This window comes from Phaseolus vulgaris, chromosome 4, assembly GCF_051622355.1.
Source record: "Phaseolus vulgaris cultivar YP4 chromosome 4, ASM5162235v1, whole genome shotgun sequence".
In the NCBI taxonomy this organism is placed as follows: domain Eukaryota; kingdom Viridiplantae; phylum Streptophyta; class Magnoliopsida; order Fabales; family Fabaceae; genus Phaseolus; species Phaseolus vulgaris.
In genome coordinates, this window is record NC_143501.1 from 47,404,752 (window position 1) to 47,423,521 (window position 18,770).

The 18,770-nt window shown below is 34.3% G+C and overlaps 2 protein-coding genes across 4 annotated transcripts; both read left to right on the forward strand.

The window, feature by feature from the left end:
- Positions 1-719: 719 nt before the first annotated feature.
- Positions 720-10,699, forward strand: LOC137837927 (uncharacterized). Of its 3 annotated transcripts, none has more exons than XM_068647110.2 (11): positions 720-1,129; positions 1,979-2,047; positions 2,335-2,427; positions 2,580-2,698; positions 3,976-4,171; positions 4,274-4,449; positions 5,049-5,178; positions 8,741-8,901; positions 9,349-9,431; positions 9,551-9,668; positions 9,839-10,699. In XM_068647110.2, the coding sequence occupies exons 1-11, from the start codon at positions 746-748 to the stop codon at positions 10,035-10,037; spliced, it is 1,728 nt and encodes a 575-aa protein (XP_068503211.1). In that variant the 5' UTR covers positions 720-745; the 3' UTR covers positions 10,038-10,699. The 3 variants fall into 3 exon arrangements, with proteins under 3 accessions (XP_068503211.1, XP_090157258.1, XP_090157259.1); XM_090301132.1 differs by having other exon boundaries at positions 748-1,129; positions 2,345-2,427; XM_090301133.1 differs by lacking the exon at positions 720-1,129 and adding an exon at positions 2,864-3,009.
- A 4,891-nt stretch (positions 10,700-15,590) lies between these two features.
- Positions 15,591-18,770, forward strand: LOC137837926 (putative inactive receptor kinase At1g48480). The gene is made up of 2 exons (XM_068647109.2): positions 15,591-17,152; positions 17,680-18,770. The coding sequence occupies exons 1-2, from the start codon at positions 15,793-15,795 to the stop codon at positions 18,315-18,317; spliced, it is 1,998 nt and encodes a 665-aa protein (XP_068503210.2). The 5' UTR covers positions 15,591-15,792; the 3' UTR covers positions 18,318-18,770.

Sequence of the window (18,770 nt, forward strand, 5' to 3'; positions counted from 1 at the left end):
AACACCTTATAAAGAGTATTAATAATACAATTATTTATAAATATCTTTTGTTAGCAAAATAAATTCATTAAATTTAAACATATTTAAAAGATAAAGATGTTACAAATTTAATTAATGATAAAATTGGAATTCAAAGATTGACCCATATATTTTAGAAGGTTTCGTATAAAGAGAATACACAAAAAATACAAAATATACCAAACCAGGAGAAATAAGAGAAGAACGACTCCCCATTTAAGAATAAGAAATTAGAATAATAAAAAACCATAAAGACAAACAATATTTACAAAATTAAAAAAAATATCTAACTAATCTTTAACACTACTCAAATCATTCTAATAAATAATAAATAATATGTTCTTTATAATTACATCATAATTTAGATGAATACAATGCATACTCAAGTAGTTATTTAATTAGCTTTTAAAATTAGAAAACTTATATACTTACTTGCAATGTGAGATCATAAGTAGGTTCCATTTATCATAAACATTGAACCTAATCTAAAACAAAAACAATTCAACCACTTCTAAGAATTTTTTGTTACTAAGAGGCTTAAAGAACATATCACAACTAAGAGACAATAATGTTTTATTACTCTAAGAAGCCAAAAATAACTCAATCTTGATTATTAATGGTTATATATATATATATATATAATAAACTACACTAAAAATTATTTATATTTGAAACCAAATTCATTTTTATTTTTTTCTCTTATTATTGAATATGAAGGAATAATAATATGAATGGTCTTCACCTCTTTCTCCCTAACCCCTCTAAAACCCTCTCTCATGAATCATTATCGTTAACCCTTTCTTCGCTTCCGATTCAAATTCCTTCCGTACCTATGCCATTGATTCGCACTACTCCACCGCTTCCCTGTGCCGTTTCCACACTCACCAATGCACCACCATCATCATCTTCCACTCTCTCTGCTGCCACATTCGGTTCCCACCTTCTGCGCAAAATTCAGAACCCAGTTTTTGGATTTTCCGCAACCAGGAATCGCTCGCGTGCTGCGGTCATCCGAGCCAAAGCAGGGGCCGATTACTATTCCACCTTGAACGTAAGCCCCGGTGCCTCGCTGCAAGAAATCAAGGCCTCCTATCGCAAGCTGGCGCGCAAGGTTCCCACTTTCTCGCCTGTTTGCGTGCCAATTTTAATGGGTCGTGTTTGGTTTTGGGGAAATTGGAGCAAACTAGGGTGATTGGAATATGAGTTGTTATGTTTAGGGGAAATTCATTTCATAATTCAGCATGTTTAGATGTTTTATTGATATTAATATTGTAATTTGAGATATCTGAGTCGTTGTATGAAAATGCGTGATTAGTGATTTGGTGCATTCATTGTTACAGTAGTACACAACTTAAGGTTGTATTTGTTATTATAAAGCCTTGCACGAGGAATGCTAGTAATTAATATACTCTCTGGCAAACTCTTTCTTTCATTCATATTATACACTCTATTAAGAACGTTGTTATTGGTTAAATTTTATTAGAAACTGCAAAATTATAAGTAAAGCTCATTGAATAAGAAGTGATACTTAAAAAATTGTAATTATTCGTTTCAGTCATTAATAGAGTGTGTTATAGAGGATGATGCAATCGTTTAACAAATCAATACGAGTGTCTTCATCCAACAGCTTAAACCTTTTGGGATTGCCGCTAATGTTGCTAGCATTTTTCAACAAACCATTTATTGCCTTCACTCACCCAACAACTTGCTTTTGGGAGTATTGATTCATGACATGTTATTGTTGCTTCTATGACCTTGTTGTCTAGAATTCAATTTTTGTTGCTTACATGTTTCTTCATGAAGGTTCATTGCCAGCTGAAGGTAGGGTGAGCCTGTGTATTGTTCCCATTTTAACCTCAAAGAGCTCTTGTATTTGGGAGCATGTTAGATATAAAATGATTAGTTTAATCTTTTCGAAGAATTGATTCTTGACTATTTGGTTTTTAATTTTTGGGATCAGTACCATCCAGATATGAACAAAAGCCCGGGGGCTGAGGAGAAATTCAAAGAAATAAGTGCTGCATATGAGGTAATTCCGATGTTTTTTTTTATCATTGGTAATACTTGCTCAGGCCGGACATATTTTTAATTCATTAAGGGGCTTATTTTACATTCTTTTGCACTGTTAATTTTTTAACATCTGTCCTATTCTACTTTTTTATGATCTGAACATTGCCATTGTAATCTTTTATCTTCTCTGGGATACAAGACCGGGTTACTGAAATTTATAGATACTAATTCAGGGACAATAAATGTATGTGTAATATACTTTCATCTGTCCCTTTTTATTTTTGTGGTAACAAATTTTGCATATAGGTCCTATCAGATGATGATAAAAGATCTTTATATGATCGCTTTGGTGAGTCAGGTCTTCAACAAGAAAATGGAGGATCAAGTGGCGCCCCTGGGGTGTGTGTATATTCATCTCTTTCACTTTTTGCAATCTTAATATGAACTTGTGACACTTTTGATAATTTGATATATTTATACAGAAGTAACACGTGTCCCTTTTTTCCTTTCCCACCTCATTACTTACTGCTGATGCCTTGTGAATTAATCAGGTTGATCCTTTTGATTTATTCGAAACATACTTTGGTCGTTCTGATGGAATATTTGATGATGGTGATGAAGGGGGAATGTTCAATTTTGGAAACAAGAGAAACCGTACTCATGATATTCGGTAACTATCCTCTCAATATGTTGATTAATTTCTGTGAATTAACTATGATTACTAGACTCATTATGAGTGAGAGTTTTGAAAATTTTAGTTGTTCTTATTGAGTATTCTCCTACCCAAAGGGATTTCTCTTCCCTTGTGTATAATTAGAATTTTTTTATCTAGCAGAATATTAGAGAATGGCAAGCAGAAGGATGAGGTGTTTTCCAGAAAAAACTAATATATTATATATCCTAATGTCATAGAGCTCATTGCTATACGAAGAAATGGGAAAGGGTCATTGCATGCAGCCATACCTTTTCATAAGAAAAGAGGTTGTTTCTGGATTTGAACTCGAGACTAACTAGTCATCAAGGAACAAAATTACTGTTGCACCAAGGCTCACATTGAGTTGTTGTCCAGAAACAAAATTCAATAAAAAAAGGATAAAGAAGAACTAGCACAATGAAGCTCTCAAATATCTTGGAATGATAATTATAAAAGGCCTTGTATCATGTACCAAATATCAAGCAGATGAAGTTATGTGGTGTACAGTGAATTTCCAAAAAGCACTATAAATCTACAAAGTTAACTACTTTTTACTGTTAGAATTCTAAACTTATTATTGAAAAAAGCTTGCCACTTGCAAGAAAAAACATGTTTACCCAGTAAGAGTAAGAACTGAACAGCCTTTACCCTATTTTCCAAATCCAAATAACACTATCAAACTGCTTCATGTTTGAATTTAGATTCCAATAGGTTTTGTAGGGTTTACTATTTCTCCAACTGGATTTTAATATTGATCTTATTGTGTATCATAGGATGTAAATTTTTTTTAGCTTTCATTAAGGCCTGTAACTACAAAGAAATCTCAAAATTGAAACATGGGTAGGACTTAGATTACAAATAATGTATGAAAAAAGAGAGTTACAGCCAAAGGATAGAAATAATCCAAATGTCCAACTGTTGAACTGGGGAAAAGATAACAGAGATAAAATAACTACTGAAGGGAATATTATTGTAATTAACGAATTATCAGTGAAAGTCCCTGGATGTTTAGTATAGTGTATTATGAAGAGCAAGCACAATTTGATTGATAAATGAATACTCAGCAAATTATCAGAATCCTATGATTTAAGTAGAAAACACTTAGATGAAAGAAGATAGCCAGAGTTTATCTGTCCTTGGAAGATATTCGCATGTTCCTGCCTGTAAAATGCCAACAAATATGACCTTCATTTGATTCTAACAAATGTGTCTATAAAATTTGGCATTAACTTTATTTCATTCTGTCAATGCAGATATGACCTTAATTTGAGCTTTGAAGAATCAATATTTGGAGCACAGAGGGAGATTGAAGTTTCCTGTTTTCAGACATGTAGCACGTGTGATGGTACGGGAGCTAAGTCAAAGGATTGCATTAAGCAATGCAGAAATTGTGGTGGCAGAGGAGGAGAAATGAAAAGTCAGAGAACACCCTTTGGAATTATGTCTCAGGTAATCTAAATTAAATAGATTTAATTAGTGAGCAACTGTGTTGCCAATGATATTTATATTATCTTATATAACATGGTGATATTTGGAACATGTGATATTCAGGTTTCTACCTGCTCTAAGTGTAGTGGCCTTGGTAAAATAATCTCAGATTACTGTCGAAGGTGTGATGGCAATGGTCAGGTGCAATCTAAACAAACAATAGAAGTGGACATTCCTGCAGGAGTCAATGATGGAGACACAATGCAAATTCAAGGACAAGGGAATTTTGATAAAAAGAGGTTAGAAGGATTCCAATGAATTTTTTACTTCCAACAATGTATTATCATTCATTATACTATGAGCTGTTGGGTGAATTCTACTTGGGTTTGTCAGTTTGTTGAAAGGAAAATAGAGTTGTAATAAAGACTGTGAAGTATCTACTTTATTATCATTCATTAACTAAATATTACATTGTTTCTACATCTGAATGGTCAACTTGCCAACATTAAATGTGTAATTACTCTATCCATATTCACAGTTTTAAGCAAACTCCCCAACTCATTTACCATAAAGTCACAAATGAAGGACCCAAAGATCTCTTACAACCAATTTGAGGAACTGTCCCATTTCGTTCCTTTATTCTTAATTATCAATTTACTACTAGATTGACCAGATGTGCTGATACCATGATTTTCTATTGACGACAGATTACCTCAAAACCATTCCAGATTATCATGTGTCATGATAGAAAATGATATAACTTAATTTGAGACAAGAAGTTACTTAAAAATAAAATTGAATCTCGTTTTCTAAAACCTATTTATTTGCAACCTGGATGGTCAGATTCACTGAGAGTTCAACTTATCTAAGTGCTATTAATTTGACAATTTCATTTCAGGCAAATTACTGGGGATCTTTTGGTTGTCCTGCATGTAGATGAAAAGCAAGGAATTTGGAGAGAGGGTCTTCATTTGTACTCAAAGATTAACATTGACTTCACAGATGCAATATTGGGGTCAGTTAAAAAGGTAATATCGATTACCTTCTCTGTGCTTGTAACAAAAAAGTAACATCGTTGGGGCAAAATTGAGAATCACATTGGTTTAGATAATTATGTTATTTAGGGATTTTATGTTAATTGTGTTATTTAGAGATTTATTTTTCATTTTAAGGGATCTTTCCCCTACTTTAAGGATCTTATATATGACAAGTTATTTGATTAGGATTTTATAAGAGTTTTATAAGCCTATGTAAGTCACGTCCCTAGTTGTCTTTGGTTATTTGGTTTGATATTGATTTACCTAGAATTTGGACGTTGAGTTTAATTTAACTCCACTAAGTTGGTTTGTAAAGTGAGAATTGTTGTGAGACTAAGCAAACCCATCAAGGTTGCAATTAAGGTAGGCTAGGGGTGACTATAGGTCCACTATTATGGGACTTTTCCAAGACAATCCCTTCACACATAGGGTTATGGGCTTGGAGCACAGCAATGTAGGCAGCCCAACAATAGATCTAATATAGACTTCAATATCATTAGGGATGGCAAAGCGGGCCAGCCCGCCCCGCATTGGCCCGCTCCGCGCTTGGCCCGCAAAAATGCGGGACGGGTTGGCCCGCCCCGCAAAGTTATTGCGGGCTAGAATTCTCGACCCGCCCCGCATAAGAGCTGACCCGCAGGTTTGCGGGCCAGCCCGCGTTCTTTTTTTTTAAAATTAAATATTTATTTTTTTACATTTTGTTATTAAAAATTTGTCAAATTAAACCTATATATTTGTTATTATCAAACCTAATTTTTTTTTCTTCCTTTTCAAATATAGTCAAACATCAAAACATTAAGATAAATATCAAATATCACTATTCTTCCACTTCCAAAACATTAAAAATACCTAATTCCAAAACATTAAACATAAACATTAATTCCAAAACATTAAACATAAACATTATTGACATTCTTCCATTTCAATAACATTGGATGTCACCTTAGTAGAACCTTCATCCATTTTTTCATAATTATAATCTTCCCCGTCATCTGCATATATTAAAACAATGACAATTAATTAATTAATTTTTCATAAAAATAATACAATAAAAATAAGATAACTTTTGGCTCAATTGATGGTTTGGTCATGGGTAACTTCTAAAATATCCTCTGCTTACTTCTCCTTCTCTAACTGGTGTCTTGCTCCTTTATCGTGTTTGAAATTGATTTAATTGGCATGACCCAGTTTAGGTTGTCCTGCTGCTACTAAGTGTCAATATTTTTTTCTTGCGGGTTTGCGGGCCAGCCCGCCCCGCCCCGCCCCGCAACTGGCCCGCGCGGGTTGCGGGCTAATGCGGGTTAGCGGGTTGAAAAGGTCATCCCGCCCCGCGTTTTTTACTTGCGGGCCGCGGGCCGGCCCGCACGGCCCGCCCCGCTTTGCCATCCCTAAATATCATCTTAGTGTTGTGCTAAGACCCTAACTTGCTCTACCAAATCAATTTATAAGACTAGAATTGCCCATGTTTTATTTAAGTCATTTCTCTTGTAAAAGTATCTCAGTAAATATTTAGAATTATACGCCTCAAGACTAGTATTAATCACAGGTTTGCCGCAGTGGAATGCCTTTATCTATATGAGTGAGGTGCAATTGGATAATAGTAATACCCAAATTGTCAATTGTTGGGATTTCGACTTGTTAGAAGTTTATATTATCTTTCGAGCAAAAGTTGTTTATAGTTGCATCTTGCTGTAAATATATGAATCTGAATAAGTAGAGAGATCTAAGTTAAGATCTCTCAAACTCTTTTTGTCATATATTCTCTTTAAGTTGGTATCAAAGTGGGTCAATCCCGCTCCACCTGTATTGTCTGACAAGAAAGCACTTTCTGCCATCACCTACTGTCTTCGACTGCTTCTGTTTTTTTCTGGCGACCACATGATCTGAAGCTTCTCTCTAAGCGATGCCTAGCAGTGAATCCTGGTTCTCCTCAACAGTGACTTAACTAGGTTAAATTCAACAAGATTAAAAACTCATAGGTATTAGTTTTGACTTCAGTTCATTATATGAATTAGAATACTAATTATGCACACAACCATTCAATAGTTGTATATGATACAATTGAAAATTGTTTAGACCTAAATAGCCTACTGATCATAAGTGATCAACTAGAGTTGGCCTTTGACGAAATATGGATCTTGACCCACTAAAGAAATCTAACAATGGGATATCTTCGAATGAATGTTGAGGGTCATTGAAAGGATTAGTGACAAAACAAGTCATGGAGGATGATACACTCCTGGAAGATAGAATCCGAGAAGGAATACAATGAATTTCGTGAGGTATTCTTTTTTAAAATGAAGAAAATATACAATAATAAGGAACATAATCAATATCTAATAACAAATATTTGGTAAGACATCTCCCTATCAAATCATATCATATCTCTTAATGAAATTAAATCATATCTCTAACAGTTCAAATGCCCTTAGAGCTGACAAAGATATGTCCATTAAAGGTATCCAGATGGCACACTTGATATTAGATGTCGAATGATGGTTATCGTGTATTACCATGAGAATATTCATACGTCATAAACTTAAGACTACCAAGGGAAAGCATGTCATGAGAGGTTTGAATATCAAAGGTCCTTTATTAATGTAAGTTAGCAGATGATTGAATACATTGAAAACCTTGAAAGGCTTGGGTTTCCATTAAGCCAATAGTATAGACTCTTGATTTTTCCTACAATCATTGCTAGAGGAAAAATGCAAACTCAGGAAGCCCAAGAGTAACCTAAAGGGAAAAAGACACCGAGACAAAGATAAGGCTTGCACCTCTATCTTAAAGCCAATGGCATGAGTGGTGAAAGAAAGAACTTGTCTTCTCTTCGGCAAATAGGACATTGAAAAGGAGACTTTGTGTAAGTCTCGAAAGAGTATGAGAAATAGGGAAGTGAAACATTCAATTTGCATCTTAGGTATTAGATATTGGATGTGGATTCCACATTTGTTTGAATTTGTCTAGTATAAGACTGAGTAAGAGTAAACCATTGGCTAAAGGTAGCGTAGACCTACCCATGTAAGTTTAGTCTCATCAACCCATTTAGAGGTAGGCTTTCTCAGACCATACTATAAACTAGGCTTGTAAATAATAGACTTTTCAAGATATATCTTGTAATGTCTAGCCAAGCCTAGTCCATTTTCACCCTTAGTTTACAATTGTTACTTAATATATTATGATCTATTAGGAGCCGATAATATTACTTTATCGATTTTTTAGATGTGATAATATACAAGTTTAATCATTCTGTAGTTCCTTTCAAGTTAGAAAAGAGTTTAAATCATTGATAAATTAAGGAATATCCTGTCATGTCTTTGAAGGTTGTTTTTACGTTAAACTTAGTATAGTTCAGGTATGAACTATCCCCTATTATAATATTAATTGAGCCATTTCTTATATGTGCTTAAAGGCAGAGCTCATATACAATTTTAAATTCTGTTTGCATTTTCAAGAATAGTTCAGTGAAATCATTCATGACATTGAGGAATATCCTGCCTGTAGCTTTTGTGTCTTTGAAGGCTTTTTTAACTTCAAACTGAGATGACTTCAGGTAGATACGGTTGAAGGTTTACGGGATCTTCATATTCCTTCAGGGATTCAACCTGGAGAATCAGTGAAGCTGTCACGTTTGGGAGTTCCAGACATGAAAAAACCGTTTGTTCGAGGCAATCATTACTTCATTGTGAATGTTCTTATTCCAAAAAATATCAGGTCTGTATTTTTCTTAGCATTGTTTCTTATATCCCCTAAGAGAGAGTTCATCACAGATTGTCCTGTTTAGAATTTTGCATGTACTAGAAGTTTCTGAGTTTTTGTTCTTCGAAAGAGGTTCCCAACAGCAGCAACTTTTAGTAAATATTTTATTCCCTTGTCTATTAGAGGCCAGAATCCTTATTGCACTTCTGTGGATTTCATTTAACGTTGCTATTGGAGAACAAATTACTCCTTGTCTTATAATCCCAGTTTCCAGCAGTTACAATAGAGTGATCATTCCACTTTCATGAGAATATTCAGAACATATTACTTCATAGTCTATTGCCTACAATACACATGATGCTTTCTTCGTAATTGAATACTTTTGTTACTTGCATATGTGTATTTATGCTAAGTTTCTCATAGTTATGATTTCCTTTTATCTTTAAATTGTGCTTGTACTAGTGGAACCGAACGTGTGCTTGTTGAGCAGTTAGCTTCACTAAGAGCTTCTAACAAAAGGGATCCACTGTCTTCTGGTGACAATGGTATTAGTTCTTTATAATCGGATACTTTTTGAAAATAAAAATATATAACAGGTTAAAATTATGCTGAACATATTTGAACCAGAAAAATTGTTCAGAATTCTCTTTTAACTGCTTTCCAGGAATACCTAAAAGAAAGATCAATGAATTCACAAAGAGGAGGGATCCAAGGGGCGATGGTTCAAGCAAGGGAATAAAAAAAGTTGACTCTCTATGGGGATCGATCAAGAACTTCTTGAGGTATATCCTAGTTGTGCTTTATGCTAATGCTGATGGAACAATCATGAATATTTTCAGATGACTATTTAGATATTGGACTTTGTAATTTATCTTAAACAAAGTAAGAAAACTACACTATCATCCTTCATGAATAACATAGATAAGACTCTTACCAATCTTTTTATGTACAGTGGAGGACAGTCCAATGAAAGGTTTGCTTCAATTAGCATGGATACATCAGCTTTAATACGGAGATATGGTGACCAAAATCCGTCTGTCCTTAATTCCTTTTTTGTTGTTTTCGTTATAACTTGGATTTTTGCCTCGATAGCAAAGTCTAAGTACTCGATGCTTCAGAAAAGATCTGAGTCCTTTAATAGAACACGGTGAAAAGAAATTAAAGGCATGCTTGGTTAGAAAAGTAGAAATTAGGGTGGGGAGTGAAAGTGGAGTGGGGTGGACAGGTTTTGATTGTTCAGACCTTGATGTTTGGTGGAAAGATGTGTAAGTGAAAAGTGGGGAAAGAATCAGTTTAAGCTTATTTTCAAACTACAATAGACTAGAATTGAGAGTAAGGATGAGTTCCACCACACTAAACACCCCAAACCATTGTTAGTAATTTTCTTCCAAAATTCTCTCCTATTCATTTTTAGCTCTAGTACACCCCTAAAACATTCTGTTTGAGCCAAGATTGCTGATTTGAACTCACCTTTAGTAACCATGGCAGGGCAATCAAATTAAACTGTTTGCTCCCATTATGCTGAGACTTCAATTGTGACCTCTTAACAATCTTTGGCGGCTTATGCCAAAACATGGTCCTGTCTTTATATTTTAAGCAGTTGAAGTTGCATTGAAATTTTCCCTTCAAGTTGACATGCAGGGTGAATCCTTAACGATAACAAATTTGCCAGAAAGTGGGGAAAAGAGTTAATAACTATGCGACTGCTTAGCATTGTTCTATATTGTCATTGGATTTGGTAATTTGTTGTAAAGTTTTTAATCTAGTTTGTTTCCATTACTAACATTTTTTAATCAAAGCTGAAGATTTAATATGACGAAATTATAAAATTTATAGTTTGTATTCAAAAAACTGCTTCATTAAATTGCGATAACAGGTGTTCCAATTCTCATTAGTGAAACATATTTATCATGATAATATGATTGATTCTGTTTTTTAGCTTCATCAAAGTGTCAATTAAGTTTCAGGAAATTTTCATGCGAAGAACTCATCCTGATGGAAAACTAAGTTTGTGTTTGGGTGCGGATTTGTAAAATTAATTTTGAATTAAATTTTGTAGAATTGATTTTGAAGTAGATTGTTATTGTATTTTTTTATTTGTAAATTTTGTAGTCAAAGGAGTTAAAAAAAAAAAATCATGCAATGCATTATCTATTTATAGTCGTCTTAATTCAAAATTAACATTGAACCAATTAAATTTCACTTTCTAAAATTAAACATATGAAAATTTACGTAAAACCATGCAGTGTTATTCTAAATATTTATTTAAAATTATATTAACTGATATTTCAAAACAACTTTGACCATTTGAAAAGGAATCTAAACATGCAGTAAATACAGCAAGAAAAAAAAGTTGTGGATGGGGTTCAGTACTTCAATAAAGTTTAAAAAAAAAGATTTAACTCTGATCTAACCATTGTTTCTTTTACAATCTGGCACATAAATGTTGGCCTTGGGTCTACTACATTCTACGAGGTGAGGTGCAGACAACTCTTTATTCTGCAGATAATGATTTGGCCATCCCTTTCATTGAACCACTACCTCTAAAGACATCAACATAACTGGTTAGTAAATAAAGCTGCATCTGAACCTCTCCACACATAACTGGTTAGTATTCTTGTACCCTCTCTGCATTTAACAATCTAGCATCAACAATTGGAACCACTCAGGACCCTTAAACATCCATCAATAAATGTCTTATAAATCAAGCTACACAAATGGAACCACTACCTCTATAGACATCACAGCACAAAGTACTTAGCTGGCAAAATAATGGTTTGAACAAATCCTGATGCAAAACTTTTCCATCTCAACTGAGATTAGACACAGTGCTAAAGCCCTTAACGTTATTTACTCACTCAAAAGCTATATAACTTTGTCACTTGCAATCATTAGGAACTTCAACAATTACCATTTTTTTAGCATTAGTGGTGGTGGTTGTGTAGGCTACTTTCCCCTTTTTTCCCTCTTTGTCATTTTGTTTCTCAGTTTATTGTATATGAGCTAGCAAGTTCATCACACATTTTTTTTTCTGATTAAGATATGCCCCCACAACTTATTTGTGTATGGTCACTCCAATTCCCACTATAAGATCATGTTCAGAAATATTCTGCGCCATTTTTTATCTATCATCAGGAAATCCACTGTAATCATATTTTGCAGTAGGGGTTTCAACCGTTTCATCTAAGTTCTGGTTGAAATTAGAAATCGATTTAATGATTCAAAAGCCAAAATATGCAAATCGCTTTAATGATTCAACCACCTCAAAACCTATAGTTTCTTTCTCTCAAAAAAAAAACCCCGTAGTTGTCAATTCCTTTATGTCGTTAAAGTCAAGTTGTACGACTTAAAATTATTTTAAATTGTGCAAATAATTAAGAATTGTAAATCTAATTGTTCATACTCTCTCAACTTACACTTACTTTTCTTTGTATTTTTAATGCACTGATATCATCATAAACCACACTCTTTTGTCATTTCTCCAACAAAATTAGTCTTTCAAATTTTAGTATTTCGTAAGAGCTAGTATTCAATAATCCTTTGTGCATTATTTTATTAGAAATGGATAGATTTATCCAATAACAATTTTGCCATCTTTCAAAGAAATTACACGAATAAGCAACAACTATTTATGATGTTTAATTGAATCAGTCTGCATTAAAAAAATATTTAGGATACCAGTCCTATGCAACTACTTAAGGCTAGATTCAGACATCTTAGTTCATGTTTGGAAATATGCTTTAAACATATTTTTAAAATAATAAATTATGTCCCTTTTATTCTAAAGCACACTTTTGCAAGAATTTTAATTGTAATATAAGCATATCTTAAATTTTGAAGAAAATTCAATCCTAATTATCATTAGCTGTTGTTTAAGTGATTGGTCTACATTTTGATATTATTTTGCAATATTTGCAATGGTTAATGAATAACAAAATAAACTGGAAGAATTACATTTAATGAAGTTGCCAAGATTGAATCCTTCAATAATGGACCAAGTCATACAAATATGTTTAACATTGTATAATATATTCTTTAGATATGATTATTTGATATTTCTGTATGAATAAATTCTCGCCATTTAGCTTTCTTCATCCCTACAGCTTCTGTATGGCACTATGGCAGGCTGTAGAGTAATCATGATGTTCACTACCTTTTCTTATGCTTTAATTCCCAACTTTGAATCATCATTTTTTTTCATTTACAGTTTTTTTTTAATGTTTATATATATGAAAAGCCATCTTTTAGAAAATTGAAAACAAAGTCTCTTATTTATGAAAATGTCTAAAAATAACTCCATTTTCATGCTTTCACAGTATGAATATGTTAGCAATTGACCAAGCTTTGTTTTGTAGTAAACCACATCCTTCTCCATAATACGAGGGGGAGTAACAGTGCAAGTGTTAGTTTTCTTGTTTTACAATCTACATATATATCCTACTTAACATCACCAAATTCAATTATTGTTTCAAAATCCTACAACCAGCCATAAATCTTTGAGTGATTAATAAGACATTCATGAATGCTTTCTGATGATCAACCACCATATCCAATTTGAGGTTTTCCTAGCAAAATTAGCTTGATACATAGAACAAACTCTTCTTTATATGGAACAAGTAAACTTAAGAGTTGGAAAAGTAGGTCTTGGGAATTGAGTTGGTCATCACATGGGTAACCAAATTGGAAAGTTATTATCTATCTCCCTGTCTAAAGTGTACATACAAAAGTATATAACCTAATTCACTACCTTTCCAACTAGATGATGCCCTTCAAAACAGCTAATAAGTTTGTGCTGATGTTGCATGTGTGTGTACTGTGGTTGTGGACACTAATGCAGCTGTGATATCAAACCCTAAAAAAAAGTGTACACAAAAATCACACCAACACTTTCCATTCTACTATTTTAGTTTCATTTTTCATTTCTAGATTGTTTAGTTTTAGATTGTAGTGTAGGTTACATTGTTTTCCATTTTCTATTCTCATTGTCCATTTACTTTCCCAAGTTGAATCTGTGAGATGAAGTTACTTGTTGATGGTCCTACACCTATCTTATTTTTTTTATCATGACTTGTCAATTATTTATTAGGTTGGATCTATAAAGTCTACAATCATCAACTGTGAGAGTAAAATTTTCACCAACTTACCAATTCAAAATAAAGAATTATTATAACGTTACGTGGGACTTATAAGTCACAACCAACATTAAATCAAAGTTACTCTTTTGATGAAAAATTCATATAAAGGATTGAAGTATGTTGTTCAAGAGACTGAATAGGTTATATAAACAATTTTATTTTTTTTAAATAATGTTCTTGTCTTGTAGTTTCGCCAGTAAGTATTTCTTAATTGTAAAGTATTTCTTAACATTATTCTCATTGTTAAGTCTTTTAAAGAGAGAATTCGTGTTTGATTTTTAACATATAGTTTATGCATTTATTATTAGTTTATTTGATAATTATGATCATGTGGGTGATTGTGTTTTGCATGGCCAAATGCAACATGTGACATCTTATCGAAACGAGTCATGATTAATTTTTTCTTTGTTTTTTATTCTTAAATATTGCCTTTGAAACCAATGTTTGAACCAATTCTTCTTTCTTTTACTCATACATAGTTCATGTTCTTTCAATAATGGATAAATATATTATTTTAATTTATCAACATACTTAACTTACCCACTGTATTATCTATCAAGTAAATTATTAATCTATAAAATTTAAACTAGCAAGTTGGAAAATTTTAACTTTCTAATATGAATTTACAAAGTTATGGCTAACTTATAAATTTTAATTTGAGTCTTGAATAAACCAATTCTGACATAAAATAAATAATGGGAAAATATACTTTTACATTCCTTATTTATATATAATTCTTGATTTGATATTTATAGAAAAAATATAAAATAAAAAGAATTTGTAATTAAATATTATAAAAATTATTAAAATAATAATATTATGTTATTAAATAGATGTAAAAAAAAGTTGGATGTGAAGCCCTAACTAATGTAAACCTAGCTAATAGTTCTGAGTACACACAACATGGGATACCTAGAAAAAAATGGTTGTTGCCTGTTGGTACGAATCATCTTTTTTTGTAGATCAAACGTGGGGCCTTTCACAAAATCAAATATATAATATTTTAATATTACAACTCATATTTATTATCAAATTAATTGATGATATTAAAATAAAATATTTTAATGTGAATACTCACAAAATTAATTGATAACATAAAAGAAATTAAATGCATTTATCTATACATTAATTATTTATAAGTTAATTATATATTATATTATTTCATTTTTTATCTACATAAAAATTCCTATCATTTTCTTTAATTATTGCGTAAAAGGATGACCCAAATAAATCATACTATAAATAGTAAATTAAACGCATGGAAGTTTTGTAGATGAATTAATTATCATCGTACATGAAAGGTATTTGTTTCCTAAGTTCCTACCATATTCTAATTAAATTCTATGTTTAATCTATAAATTTTCTGAGAAAAATAAAAATAATAGTTAGTAGTTTAATATTATCACATAGTGTTGATATATTAACAATTATTCACCACGTTACAACTGATTTTTTTTTTAAATAAAATAATTTTTAAATTATATTTTTATAGTTATAAAAAAAAATTCATTATACATTTCACTGATTTGAAGATAATAAAAAAAGTGACGTATCTTCTGTGTCTCTTTCGGTGCATATTTTTCTTTCTTCTTCTTACCAACTCTCTTTCTCTCTCACACAACTTCATCAATCTAACACTAATGCACAATTCTTGTTATTCACACGTTAACGTTATTTTTATGTCTCTAAAATCAAAACACACACTAACACACCACAAGAACACAACTACTTAGGAGTGTCTCAACTCTCAAACCAAAAACACAAAACAACAATGCAACATTCTCACACACTCTTTCTCACCATTCTCTTTCTCTTCTTCTTCTTCTTCTCTTCCACACTCTCCGACCTCTCGTCGGAGCGCGCGGCGCTCCTCGCCCTGCGCTCCGCCGTGCGCGGCCGCACGCTTCTCTGGAACACCACCTTCCCTTCGCCCTGCGCCTGGCCTGGCGTCCAATGCGATGATGCCAAAGCCACCGTGGTGGAGCTCCACCTCCCCGCCGTCGCTCTCTCCGGTGAGCTTCCCGCCGGTGTGTTCCCGGAGCTCCCCAACCTCCACACCCTCAGCCTCCGCGTCAACTCTCTCTCCGGCACCCTCCCCGCCGACCTTGCTGCCTGCGCCGCCCTCCGCAACCTCTTCCTCCAACAGAACTACTTCTCCGGCGAGGTGCCGGCGTTTCTCTCCGGCATGACCGGCCTCGTCCGGCTCAATTTGGCCTCCAACAACTTTTCCGGGCCAATTCCGGCGCGGTTCGGGAACCTCACCCGGTTGAGGACCCTTTTCCTTGAGAATAATCGGCTCAATGGTTCGTTACCCGGTTTGGAAGAACTCGGTGAATTGGCTCAGTTTAATGTCTCTTACAACATGTTAAACGGTTCTGTTCCTAAAAAGTTGCAGACTTTTGATAAAGATTCGTTTTTGGGCAATACCCTTTGTGGGAAGCCACTTGGGATTTGTCCCTGGGATGTTGGGGGTGGTGAGAGTGGTGTAAATGGGAGTTCAAATTCAAGTGGGGTTGGAGGGGAAAAGAAGAAGGGGAAGCTTTCTGGGGGTGCAATTGCAGGGATTGTTGTTGGGTGTGTGGTGGCTCTTCTGTTTGTTGTGTTTGCTTTGATTCTTTTGTGTAGAAGTGGGAACAAGACTAGGAGTGTTGATAATGTTAGCAACATGGTGGGCTTGAAGGAGGAGCCTCAACACAATGGAGAGTTGGGAATTGAGGGCGGCAATTTGGAGAGTGGGAGTGGGGGTGGGAATTCGGTGGCGGTGGCGGTGGCGGCAGTGGGTGGGAATGGAGTTGGTGGTGGAAGTGGTGGAGATAAGAAGTTGGTGTTTTATGGTAATAAGGTGAAGGTGTTTGATTTGGAGGATTTGCTAAGGGCTTCTGCTGAGGTGTTGGGAAAAGGAACTTTTGGGACTACCTATAAGGCTGTTTTAGAGGATGGGCCTGTGGTGGCTGTGAAGAGGTTGAGGGATGTCACGGTTTCGGAGAAGGAGTTTAAGGAGAAGATTGATGCTGTGGGAGTGATGGATCATGAAAATTTGGTGCCTCTCAGGGCTTACTATTATAGCAGGGATGAGAAACTTCTTGTTCATGATTACATGCCAATGGGAAGCCTATCTGCAATTTTGCATGGTCAGTTGAGCCTCACTTTGGTTTCATAATATCAGATGCTTGCTTTTAACATGCACATGTTTCGGTTACGTCTGTTTAAATTTTTGTGGTTGTGACTTGAGGTTTTCTTTGCTGTTTTTGGTATGAGTTTTTTTCTGTAGAATGATTTCTGCAATTTGCGTTTTGGTGTTCTTTTTTGGAGAATGCATAATTGCCATCAATCACTGACTATTTGATTATGTTGCAATTGACAATGGAAGACGAAGACAGTGTGTGTACTATCACCCATTAGGAATCATAATTTGTTTGACATTGCATCTCCTTTTTCACTAGTTTCATCTTGCATCCATCTTAGTTTGTGACTTTGGCCCTATCTGGACATTACACAACAGAAGTGTAACCAAATATGTAAATTGGCATCAGCTTTTGAACTCCTACATTGACCTCTTTGATGCAACTCTGTTAACATGAAATAGTGTGTCATCTTATTGGTTGGCATGAACACTAGAAAAAAATGAAGTTTATGTTATAATTCTTTACCATCACAGGAAACAAAGGAGCTGGTAGGACACCGTTGAATTGGGAAATGAGATCAGACATTGCAATAGGAGCTGCTCGTGGCATCGAGTACCTACATTCACAAGGGCCTAGTGTTTCTCATGGAAACATAAAGTCCTCCAACATCCTCTTAACCAAATCCTATGATGCCAGGGTGTCTGATTTTGGCCTTGCACACCTTGTTGGCCCCTCATCCACACCCAACAGGGTGGCTGGCTACCGTGCCCCCGAAGTAACCGATCCACGCAAAGTTTCTCAGAAGGCTGATGTATACAGCTTTGGAGTGTTGCTCTTGGAACTTCTGACTGGAAAAGCTCCTACACATGCCCTCTTGAATGAGGAAGGAGTGGACCTTCCAAGATGGGTCCAATCAGTGGTTAGAGAGGAATGGAGTTCAGAGGTGTTTGATATTGAGCTCCTAAGGTATCAGAATTCTGAAGAGGAAATGGTTCAGTTGTTGCAACTTGCAGTGGATTGTGTAGTTCCATACCCTGATAACCGACCTTCAATTTCTCAAGTGAGACAACGCATAGAAGAGTTACGTAGGTCTAGCATGAAAGAGGGTACTCAAGACCAAATCCAACAACCTGATTTCATCGATGATATAGATGATGTATCCTCTAGATGAGTTTGTGTAAAGGATCTTCTTGGCTTTGCCAAAAAGCCCCCACATATTTTGCTTCCCAAGTCATGTGCTCATGTTGTATTTTCTTGAGACGAGTTTTTTAGCCACTTTTGGTGTTATTTTTCTATCAGAATTGGAGTTTTACATTAGTAAATGAAATGATAAAGGTTTGCAATAAACATGAACATTGATCACTGAAATGAAACTTCAATTCTGACAGAAGAAGAATACATCAGAAGTACCAAAGGAAGTTCATCTAAGTTTCGTGATTTTTTTTTACCTTGGGTTCATAATTTTCTTCCAATCTCAATTGTACTATCCCCTGTTTTTTCTTTCCTATCTATCTACTCTACCTTGAGGGAGTGGAATATCTATTCCATTAGTTATTGCCGGTGGATTCTTGTTGATGTAATTATTAGCTTTGCTTTTAACATTGGCTTTTTCTTTTTTGTGACA